Source organism: Bombus flavifrons, chromosome 6 (genome assembly GCF_040668555.2).
Source record: "Bombus flavifrons isolate JBK064 chromosome 6, iyBomFlav1_principal, whole genome shotgun sequence".
Taxonomy (NCBI): Eukaryota; Metazoa; Arthropoda; class Insecta; order Hymenoptera; family Apidae; genus Bombus; species Bombus flavifrons.
The window spans coordinates 12,001,284-12,013,670 of NC_138447.1; the positions used below are offsets into that span (position 1 = coordinate 12,001,284).

A 12,387-nucleotide genomic window follows, 5' to 3' on the forward strand; every position below is an offset into this window, starting at 1 on the left:
TACGAGATTCTTTAAAACGCTTACTTTTTTCGCAACAGCTTCTTTCATTTTTTCACTCGATATATGAACATACGAACACGTTGATGCGTTAATTTGAATGCTATAACACGAGACACTTTCTCTGTATATATAGCTTTCTGCATGCGTTGAGATTTTTACCGCCTTACCGGATTTTTACCGAATATCGTTTGCATGTACCACCGTTCTGTTTTACACCGCTTCCGTAACGTCGTTCGTACACGTTCCCAGTTTCTCATTGTCCTCTAATTACTGTAATATCTATCTGCCATAATGTATATATCACTTTATCCGTAACAACACCATTGCTCAACATTCCGTTCCTGGTAACGTTATCGAATGACGTCCAAGCTGTATTATGCACAAAAGTTCTTTCTATCTGCTTCGTACATACACGAACACTTACACGCACACGCACATACATACACAGGAAACAGCATGAAGAATATTGACCAGTAGAGAATATTAGTAGTCGAAAACGGAATGCCAAATGCACATCACTTACACATACTTATACACAGGCTCACGAAAGTATTCATATAGTTGTAGACACCTTTCATGAATATAAGTATGTATGATGTGTATTATACGAAATATTTTGAAATTTCATTAACACCGCGATGAGACACAACTATCATGATTATTTTAGCAAATAATGACAATCGTGTCTCGTTAAAATGTGAATGAGATTTCAAAATGTTTCGTATAACACATACAATATGGACAGAAAAGTTTTCAAGAGCCAGTGTATGTACGTATATCATCCACACATATGCACACACCTACCCTACATGTACACTCGGTCCATGCAAAATGGAACGAATTTTCTTATGTTTGCGATGTTCAGAGGATGTACGCGCGCCTTGTACACGTTACGACTGTATAGTGCGCAGTTTCCGGTGGTCGCTTCTCGCGCTTCGCTTCTAAGGGAAACTCCATTGCAGGTGAAGAAAGCGACGGAACACCGGGAACCCCTAGCTCGGTTTATCTGCGGGTGAACAGGAGGCGTACCGATCTGATGCCAACGATACCATCGCCGCGTGATGGACCGCCATCATCAGGGCGTAGTTCGAGCGCTAAGGCCTTCGCACGTTCGCCAGGTAGGACTTACTCCATGTCCAGGCTGGACCAACTGGCGCAGCCTAGGAAACGTCCGACAGAACTTAGCACACTGACGGAACAGCAAAGCCAGCCTCTGAGCGCTTCTAGCATGAGTCGCAGCATGTCACATTTAGCTGCGTCCGGAGGCAAGAGCCTCAAACGCTCAGATAACTCTCGTAGCATGGGTACATTGCCAGGCGCGGTTCCAATGCCGAGACCAACCAGAGCCGAGAGACTTCGTCGCAAAGCCCGCGAGCATCAGAACCAACAGCAGCAAGGTAAGATCGTTCTTGTGCACTCAACTCTCGGTGACATTCTGTTCTTAAATATCATATTCATTTTATCGACATATCGTCATTCACATAGAAATTCATAGACAAACTATGTAAATATGACCAATAATATCATTCTATATTGTACATGTTTATCCCTATGGGCATTATCACGCTGACAGTATTATTTACTGACAATAACTAGACAGATCTTCAGATTTATAGATTATAATAATTTTCATCAACCGATGTTTTACGATTGAGAATTGGTTTTTCCCCCTTTCTTTTTTTTTTTTTTTTTTTTTTACATCCCCGAATGAATCTATTTTCAGATATTAGTCACTATCTATGCTCGCACTCCTACCGTTCTATATAACTTGAGTTGGGTGCACATGTGCATGCGTACGAATACAGTGAGGAGCTATTGTAAATCAATAAGACAGAAAATCCTTGTATACCTCGGTTACTTTTCGTGCAACTTCGTGAGACGACGGGTAGAAACTAATGCTTAACTGCTTGCATATCGAACAGAGACTAACAAACGATCTTCAAAGCGCCTAACGCTTCAAATATTTCTTTAACCATCGATTTTGTGTTACTTTATATTATCTTAATAACGATATATATCCGACTGCATGGAATTCTTTTTGTGTTAATTATTGTACAAACTGAATTGATTAACAAAACGCTCCTGCTAAGAAAACGAACTCAGATCTTACCGGCTTTTCGGTACCAAGGGTGAAGGTACGCTCTAACGTTTTCCGGTAAGCCACACTTTTTTTTTTCTTATATGTGTATATATATATATATATCTTATCACGTACACACACGTTTTACGCACAATACTAGACTGTGTACAGACGAACCGCAATCGTATTTAGTGTGCAATACATTTATATCGCTCCACTTTCGTTCTTTGATTCTTTTCTTTCTTGCTGTTTTTACGAGGTCTCGTAATTTCCCCTAGTTTCTTTTTATTTCTAATTTATTTATTTCGGCCTCTTTTTCTCAGTTACTCTCGATGTACATATACATTTCACATACGACACGATCAATAATATTTTTGGTGGCGGTGCTTGTTTTCTATTTAATTTCGCTACTTGTACCTCTTAATATATTTAAGTCTATTCTAATATATACAAATCAACGAAAAGACTGATAAGAATAGAACGGAATGGAAGAAGGAAACAGAAAATACGATTTGTTTGTCGAAATATACAAATACTCGTCAGCATTGTGCATCGGCGCGATCTGACGCGATAATCTAACGAAAGAAAATAGAAAAAGTAGAAAGAATAAAAGTTCGGTTCTCTCTGAAATGCCGCGGCAACGCGATGCTGCCGTGCATTTCACGGCGTTTGTTTGTTTAATGTTTAACGTGCAACGAACACAATGCATAAAATACGTAAATCAAGAGATGTTCACCTTGGGTGGGTACGCGTAGGCATCCGCAGCGGGGAGGTGACACCGAACAGCCCATCACGACCGCACAGCTCCATGAGTCAGCAAAGCGCCAGCAGTGTGGGCAGCAGTAACGTCAATCTGCGTCCTCGTACAGCTGCCCCGCGTCGACCGCGACCTGCTTCTATTGCCGGTACCGGTGTTTCGGTCACAGAACGACACAGTGAGCATGCCTTTTTTTGAATACTTTCTTGTTATTAAAAAAAAAAAAGAAAAAAAAAAGTCTTGTACACGAAGGGATCAAGCGGGCACCGCTCGAGTGTGTTCATTTCGCACGAAAACGTGCGAATCCATTCGACGCGACGAGAATCCTTTTTGCCCTGCAGTATTTGGACCCGAACTTCTGTTTGCTAAACACTTTGTTCGAAAAACAGTTTGTTTTTTCAATTTGAATTGTCGTTCCAAACGAACGTTGATTTTCTCAATTTTTCTATGCAGTGTTTCTTTTTTTTTTTTTTTTTTCATTAATCACAGTTTTAGTTTTTGTACATGGCTTACATGTTATTTATCTATTTAATTTGTTTTTTATCCTTTTTCTTTCAATACATGAGTCGAGATTGCACATTCAAATACCGCGTGTACGTAGACACAACGTGACTCGTGTCGTGAGTTTCAAGTTTGTAATAATATGTAGATCTAGTGAGCGAACCGAAATCGACGAAGGATTCGAAACCGCCACTGCCAAAGGTCCATAGCACTCCAAAGAAATCATCTACACCGAAAGCGACGGAGATCAAGAAGCCGACAGAGAAACTGGTGAAGAGCGCGAAGGCTTCACCGCGAATAACCCCGAAAGTGACGCCGCTGCAAAGCCCTGGAGCCGAGAATGCTCCGCTGATTCGTGGTAGTACCGGAGAGATAATAAAAAGCGAAGTGAAAGAGGATACAAAATTAGACGATAAATACGAAGAGAAGAAAGACCAAGGCACCGAGAAAACACAAGTAATTAATTTTTTCCATTAAGGAAATGCAGGCTATGCACACATGAAAATGATCGATATGTGTTATGTGTTCTTAATTGTAGCAGGAAATAAGCGCCGCGGAGCAGGGTAACGAAGAAATGAAAAAGTCGGTTGTTATCGAACAATCCAATTCTATATCGAAGCAAACGAAGGACGAGACTAATTTGAATCAAGAGAATCAATCGACTGTGCGGTCTCAAGAAACACCCAAAGCTGCGAAGAAGGAAGCTGAGGCGAAATCCGAGAACAACGTGGAGGAACAGGTCGATATGTCAGGTAAGCTGGACTTTGGATATTGAAATATGGATTAGGAGATTAATAAATAAATGGCCCTTTTTTAGCATCGATGATAGCAAAGATCCGGATCACTACGGAAGAGGAAGCCAAGGCAGCTATAGCTGAACGTAGAAGATTAGCTCGAGAACAGGCTGAACGAGAAGCCGAGCTTGAACGCCAACGACAGGTGCGGTTTTAAAGAGATTTTTCGCATAAAAGAGTGGATTATTCGCGAAAAGAAGAGACTTCATAGAGAGATCTTTTCACAGGAGGAAGAAGCCCGTTTAGAGGCCGAGAGATTGCGCGCCGAGGAAGAAGAACAACGTCGTTTAGAGGAAGAAACGCTTCGTTTGGCTAATGAAGCTCGTGAAGCCGAGGAACAGAGACTGAGACTGGCGATTGAGGAAGCGAAACGTCGCGAGGAAGAAGATAGGAGAAGAAGAGAAGAGGAGGCTCGTCAGAAACAAGAGAAAGAAGAGGCTGAGCGGAAAGCGAGGGAAGAAGCGGAAAGGTCAGTTGATTTCTTTCAGATGACGTGATTTTATTCGATCAACATTCTCTGTGGTCAAGCGTTTAATGACCACTATGTAATGTTTTTGTTACAGACAGCGGATCGAAATGGCAGAACGCCTTAAGAGGGAAGAGGAAGAGAGACTTGCTAGACGTAAACGTGTCGAGGCGATCATGCTTAGAACTCGGGGCAAGAACCAGAATAATACACCTACGAAAGTAAGATTACACATTTTTCGTTCATTGAATAATGTTAATGTGATCGTTAATTAAACTCTTGTTCCTGAAAGAAATATTTACGATCGTGTATCGTGCTTTGTATAGGGTGAAGGTGGTGATGGCGATAAGTTGAAAGAAGACAGTCCTAACGATGAAAATAAAACGGCACCAGGTAGCAAAGTCGAAGATGTTATGACAGCCAGTCTGATATCCGAAGCGACTCAACAATTCATTAGCGGAGAGCAACGAGCTCATCATACAGAAAACAATACTACTACGGACATTGTGCATAACGGCACGCATAGTAATGGCATTAATGAAAGTAAAATTGTGTTGGATAATAATCAGGGTAATGTGGAAGGAGAACTGAATGGTCATCATACAAATCACGGAAACGGTATCAACAGTCAATCAATTACACTGGATAATGCCACCGTGTAAGTATATCAAATTCAAAGTTACAGATTTGTAACAAACATTTCTATTAACCTAAGAGTTACATCCTGATACTTACCTGACCGACATTAAAACAAAAACAAAAAATCCAAGATATAACTGGATTTCGCATCGATAACAAAAACTGAAAGATAACATCGAAGAGCATCTCAAAGAATTGTAAGTTCATTTGGTTTTTAGATCATTCGACAATAATGTTATTACGAATGCCCATGCAAGGCTTATATCAGACTAGCGTTATTTAACATTGCTAAAACTCTCCTTACACATGTATACATCCACGCATTAGTTATTTTCATAACATTTTATGAGAATATTTATTTCATCCCTTTTCCCCCCTTTTTCGGCGCGCATTCGTCGTATAGAATGAGAAATATTTTTTCAAAAGAAGAACAATCCTTTTAATCGAAAAAGAATGAATAGCGAACATTTTAGAGTATTATTTCTATCAAATGCATATTTTATCTAAAGTTTCGTGCGAATACAATATATAAATATAAAATACACGCGATGTTACGTCATATATTTACTAAACTCGAATGTAGTTTCATTCAAAATGATGCAAAATTATGGCTAATATAATGTAACTAATACGACATAATTATTGCACAATATTAGCCATTGTATACGTAAAACTATTGACTGACTTTTAGTGCCGTTCATAAATATGTATAAACGTATTCGGCGTATAAAATATATCTAAAAAAAAAAGTTAAAATGTATGTTGCAATTATGGAAAAGGAAAAAAAAAGAAGATGGAAATATAAATCTGAATCAGAGCGTGCATTACATGTAACATTATAATGTCACAAACGTACATGCTAATATGTGAAAAACGCAGATTCGTAATCATTATAAAACTAGATGTACAGTACTTTTAAATCTTGATTTAACGCAAATATACATATAATACTTTGTATATTGAATGATTCAGGGTAACGCTCTAGTCATTTATACAATAAAAGTTATTTATAGATTCATGACGAATTAATAGACACGCACATACAATATGAACTATAAATAACAATTTCTGAAGTATCTAGTAACTAGTCAATTTCGAAATTATTGCTTATAATGTCGCCTTCTATCTATTTTTATTATCACTTAATCCTCCGTCGTTATTACTACAGTTTTAATATAATTTGTTGCTACAGTTTTATATCATAATTTTTGGTTTCTCCAAGTAGAAAATGAAATGCTGAATGAAATGGCTAGAGTGTGAACATTTTTTTCTAAACGAATATATAATAGAATGAAAAAATGTGCCACATTAAATATACACATAATAAACATAATGTATGATTTTATGACCAGCATTAAAACAAAGAAAAAATTAAATATAATAAAGAACCGATGCTTAATTGCCCTACAGAAGAAGAATTAAAAAAGATGTTGAAAGATAATCCTGTACGTTTATTATACATACATATAAAAGCACGCGGTGTGTTTAGAATTAATCGTTAATATGTGTATATAATGAATTTTGTTGTTTGAGATGTTTTTTGTGGTGTTCGTACGATAATGGAAAAATTAAGTTTGAAAATATATCTACGCTATATGTACACTATACATAGTTATCTCAATAAGAAAATTTATTGCGCTTTCCTATAATACACATCGGAAGGAATTGCTTATAAAATAACATTTAGCTCGATAAAAATTGCTTCATAATAAATCACCAGTATGATGGAAACGATTTTACATATATTGTACATTGCAAAAGTAGTCAGAGCAATGGTTGACAGATATGAGAAACAGATTTATGACAATTATTCAATGCTATTGAAAATTCATCTAATCGCATGATTATACCAATAACTAATAATGAATTATATGGAAGATTATAATAACATCGGTAACTCGAGAGGTATACTGTATTATCTATTATACTTATATATATATTTTATAATTTATATTTAATCGTGTAATAGTTAAAAATATACTATTTTTAGGTAGACGTCTAAAAGAATAATGAAAGGTTTAACCTATATTGTGCGTCGATTCTTTTAGTAATGCGTTAATGGCATAAAACATGTAATGTTATACGAAGCATGGAAACGTTAAGCAACTAACAGAGCTATAGCGTTAAATATTAACTAATCAATAATAAATTCAGTGTACATAATGTAAAGAAAGATAAATAGCATAAATTTAATGACTCATCTAAAAATTTTGTTTGTAATTTTATCATACAAGTTCATCAAAGATACACTGTTTCGTATGTTACTATGTTTGTATTCAACTTTATAGCTGTATACAGTCTGTCATCTTTGGTGAGCTATTACTTTATCTTACCTCCAATTAGTTACCATTCAAGCTCGACGTGTGTGCCTTAAGTACAATGTTTATATCAACATTTCTTCTTACCGATTCTATTACCACTAATGCATGTTGTGATTTAATTGTATCAATATGATGTGGCTTCTACTTTTCTTTGCTCTACTTTGTACCTGTTCTTTATGTTTGCGTTGTATATCATCCAGCAGTACGTGTCAACTTACTGTCTACTTTTGCTATGTACTATCGACCTTTACACGTTTCTGAAATTATTCTTTTGTTGTACGAAAATATATATTTCACACAATCCATTCCACAATTCCTACAGGAAGTTACCTATATCGAAACAGGGCATGAATATTTTCGAACTTATTCTACCTATGAATAAGAGAAATCGAAAATAGGGAACTACACAGGTCAAAACAATCGTTATCGATCTGATCTGTGAAACCTGCTGTATGGTAGTATCATGTATTTATACATTACATAATGTACATACCTAATTTTATTGGGTATGGCTAAAGGGAAATTCTTTTGTATGTTAATTGTGTTTTCCATGTACACTTTACGTTACGCCATAGAATTTTATATAAGTTCACAAGCATATATAAAATGCTTTTTATAGCTGCTTTACAGTATTAAGGTAGCCAGGAAAATAGTGCTGATGCAAGATAAAATATTACCATCAACCAAGTCGATTACAAAATATGTTCCCAGGATAAGTGTTTGTTTCCGAACAATTTTTTTATACTTATGGTTTGATATAAGACGAATGACTTGAAGAAATTCAGCAAACAGCATATAGTTGTTAATTTTTTATTTTCCTCGTTTATTCGTTTTCTAGACACATTAGATACTTTGAACATAGCTTTTAAATTAAGAGATTAAAAGTATAGTTACTAATAAATAATCGTATGTGTATTGTACATACTAATTCTAGTAAGATAGCGTTCAATGCGAGTTGTCTATAATTTAGCTTAACCAATTTAGAGATTGTAATTTCATATTAGAAATTACAATGCGCTGATGCAGTAGTAACCTAGTGTTACTGTAATTGCCTATTATTTAGTATTTGTATGTTTCCTTTCGCTGATTTTATAGCAAACAAAACAACGTGACCAACAACCTGTTAGACCTAACGGAATTCGACTCTCTCAGTAATAGCAGTAGTGGTCCAATACTCCAACTGACATCCAATCTGGCCAATGAAGACACCCTCAACTCGAACCTAAATCCAGCAGCTATACCTTTCACTCCAATGGCCAACACATACATGCCTACCGCTGCTAATGCCAATGTAAATCCGTTCCAGGATTCTTTTATGAACAACAAGCCACAAGATAATAGTCAAGTACCAGGTATGTGTGCGTATTACTAGCGCGATATTAAGATATATCATGTACAATGTGAATGTAATCATCACTGTTCTTGATCTGCAGATCTTTTATCATAATGCGCGTATTAAACATTCTGGTGAACGGATGAAGAACGATTGGATTCGAAAATATACCGTGTTGCTTTGCAGCGAGTAATAGGTATAATACTCGAGATGATGTCATTTATGAGATAATGTAAATATGCGCTATCGATGTGTAGAAATGGAGACCTAAGTAGAGAAAACGGGGGCACTACGTCAAAAAGAAAAAAAAGACTACTTTGTCCTTAAACGTCACGAGAAATGTAAAATAATATATAATGTTAATTAATAATATTATGTAACAGCAAATAGGCACTCAGTCCATTATAGTATGCTATAGATATAAATCTAATCTTTTAGAAGACCTTAAAGGGAATAAGGCCTGTTTATAACATATTGATTTAAAATACGCGTATATATTTTATTGTATTAAATTTCATTAAATTAATTTCACACGTAATTTTCACCCATACTGTAACATGTCGCGTTCAGAATGTTCTAAATCCTGGCAATTTTTAATGGAACGAGATTTTATCGAATTTGAGAAACACGAATTAATCGGTACAATGAAATCTTTATACGTAAACGAACGTGTAAAACGGCTTGACAAATATTGCACAAGATGGTGAATTGGTTGAAATATTTTACGAAACTTATATCTGCCAAAATGACGTAGGAGGTAAGCTCCAATGATTATCCTTACATAAGAGATAGTATAATATTACCTTATAGAATTTGAATATAGAAAACGAGTATATATATATATATATATAGTCATATCTAGTAAGATCTTCTGCAGATATGATGTAAAAAAAAAAAACACATTTCTTCCATACTACATTTTGGGGCGTGCGCTCACTAGTCAAGCAATTTTACTGTTTTTATCATATTCTTCTCTTTTCCTTAATTACTACCCTTTTCTTTTTTGTTTTTCTTTTTTTTTTTTCTTTTTAGAAAACTCATCTAATATTGGTACTCTAGGTATCCACTAGATTTCATTACTATTACGTTTTCGTGAATTTAACATAAATTTTCTAGCTGTGATGTGACGACGATGATGAAGACGACGATTGCTTTGTGAAATAGCCACTGCATACGTTTATGAAATAAGAAACTGTCGACTATATTACTTTATTTATAAATGATATTTTACTAGTTGTGGTAGGAGACGAAATGCAAATATACGATTAAACGTTTCAGTCAAAAATAAGACATTAACACAATTATTAATGGAAATCCTAGCGAAGATCTCGGGAAATATTTTGTAGCAATTGAAGTGAACAAAATTTAAAGGTCGCGTTGTGTTAATCATTATATACAGTAGTGGCTATTCATTTTAGTGGTATCATACTAGTATACAGATAGAAAATGATAATTTTAAAGCCTGATGTTATTGAGCAAACATTGTAATTGGTGTCTAAGACATGAGTTATTTGTTACTATTGTGGCATACTATTATAAAATCAATACGATTAGCATGCTTTGTGTTTAACACTTGCGCAATCGCAGGTGCATAATAGTGTCTTATACACATGGTTGTTTATACAAAGGTTAATAAAGTATAAATCTGATTAACCTAGTTTTCAAATAGCAGAAGTGAAGAAGAAAAAGAGAGAGAGAGAGAGAGAGAGAAGTCATCGACATGCCTGAAAGGATTATCACCGATCTATACAAACTCTGTATACCGTTTGTTGTCTCTTTTATTTTGTAATCTTTTTATGTTTGTGCTACGTACAATATTAGAAGTTCTCTTGAACTCTTTCCGCATATGTTCTATTGCGATTGATTTAAAGGAATTTCGCGCTGCATGCTTGCTATCAGTACTTTTTCCTCGAAATTGTTTAATTTAAGGACTTTGAGCACATATATTTATGTAATACCGCAGTGTGTTGTATCCCAAAATAATTTCTATTGTGCAAACAGAAACCTAAGAATCGATATTTTAACGACACAACAAACAAACAAAAATCTGTATTTTTATCGACAAAGATTGTAGCACACTGCTGTACAGAAGCATACGATCCTAAGACATTTTTAATTGCCTAAGCTTCGTAAGCGCGTAGTTACGATACCGTGAGGGAACTCAAATCAGTTTTACGTATCATAGCTCGATGCTCCACGTGGACTATTTTTAACCATAAAACTATCGTCGTTGCTTTCCGTGACAGAACTATGCAATGACTATATTATCGAGTTTATTTATTCAAACTATTTTATTCGGTCTAACTAAAACTATTCTATAAGAACACGTAATAATAATAACTATAATAATAATAACAATAATAATAATCCCAATACATACGAACAAATGTTTCTAAACATACAAATACTGAGAATGCTAAAGATCATCAGTCATGTCTAAAAATACTTCGTATTGTATAAATGCTTGTATGTAATAAATACTTAATATTGAAAATAAATGAAATATTATTTAATAAACCTCCTAAACTTTCTTCCATTTCGTCGCGTTTACGATCGCGTTAACATTACAATGCGTATCGTAAAGTCAAACGATAATATTATAGCGACTATTGTGTTGCAGATTCACGCAAGCATCCCTTAAAGCCGTCTCTCGACTTTAAGCCGGCGTGGAATATGTTGAAAGTTATACAAGTGTATCTTTTTATTTATTATTGTAGTAACACGTGCCACATCTATTTTCATTTTAAAGCGTAACAACTAACATAGCCACAAGGTAATACCCGTTGAAAGCAACAGGGTATGAAATATGGAGCACATACCTAGATGCGGTTCGTCTCTAGGGTGTCACTCTCGTAAAAAGTAATGCTCCTGTCTAGGAAAACTTTGTCTGCTTTACCCAACCGTAGCATCTTTGACGAACACTCGTTTTCACGCAACCGAATCGTATCTGTAGGAGTACGATTCCATCTTTCATCGAAAGTCGCTAACTTTAGCCTCCCAACATATTTCCTTTCTATTATTCACATCTGTTTCCAAAGTATTGTGTGCGCGCCGCATCTTTCGAGTTTTCTGTTGCCTTTCGATCTTTCATATTTCATTACTAGTCTCCTCGAACATCGAAATATCAAGAACAATTTTTACGGTAAAGTGCAACTTATCTCGCTCCGCTCGAATTTTGAAAATCGTTCAGAGCTCTGTTGCCTCGCGCGATACTCAAACATTGGCATAGGGAACAATTTTTGTTTCAGTTAAAAATATTTCTCTCTATCCCTATGATTGTTTAAGAGACGATGCCATAGGTTTTCACATAATTTTCCATACTTCAGAGGTAAGTAAAGTTTGATACATATAGAGACATTTTTCCCTTTTTTGTATGACGATACATTTCAATGTGAGTTGTGTTCAAAAGGAATGAAATCGCTTGTGAGCCTCGTAATCCAGTGTTGCGTCTGGTGTAAATTAATTAATGAAACAACGTAATATCGCGAGTGTTCTT

The 12,387-nt window shown here is 35.5% G+C and overlaps 1 protein-coding gene across 24 annotated transcripts in view; it reads left to right on the forward strand.

Moving 5' to 3' along the window:
• LOC138180909 (ensconsin) overlaps positions 1-9,918 on the forward strand; it is a 209,287-nt gene extending 199,369 nt beyond the window's left edge. For 20 of the 24 annotated variants that reach the window (XM_069115249.1, XM_069115253.1, XM_069115258.1 and 17 more), the window contains 10 exons: positions 963-1,397; positions 2,836-3,015; positions 3,487-3,794; positions 3,877-4,090; positions 4,156-4,277; positions 4,360-4,601; positions 4,696-4,819; positions 4,925-5,256; positions 8,654-8,910; positions 8,992-9,918. In XM_069115249.1, coding sequence (XP_068971350.1) covers positions 963-1,397; positions 2,836-3,015; positions 3,487-3,794; positions 3,877-4,090; positions 4,156-4,277; positions 4,360-4,601; positions 4,696-4,819; positions 4,925-5,256; positions 8,654-8,910; positions 8,992-9,005 — 2,228 coding nt within the window. In that variant the 3' untranslated portion in view covers positions 9,006-9,918. The remainder of the gene's footprint in view (positions 1-962; positions 1,398-2,835; positions 3,016-3,486; positions 3,795-3,876; positions 4,091-4,155; positions 4,278-4,359; positions 4,602-4,695; positions 4,820-4,924; positions 5,257-8,653; positions 8,911-8,991) is intronic. The other 4 variants (XM_069115245.1, XM_069115257.1, XM_069115240.1 and 1 more) reach the window with 3 other exon arrangements.
• The last annotated feature ends 2,469 nt before the right edge of the window (positions 9,919-12,387 follow it).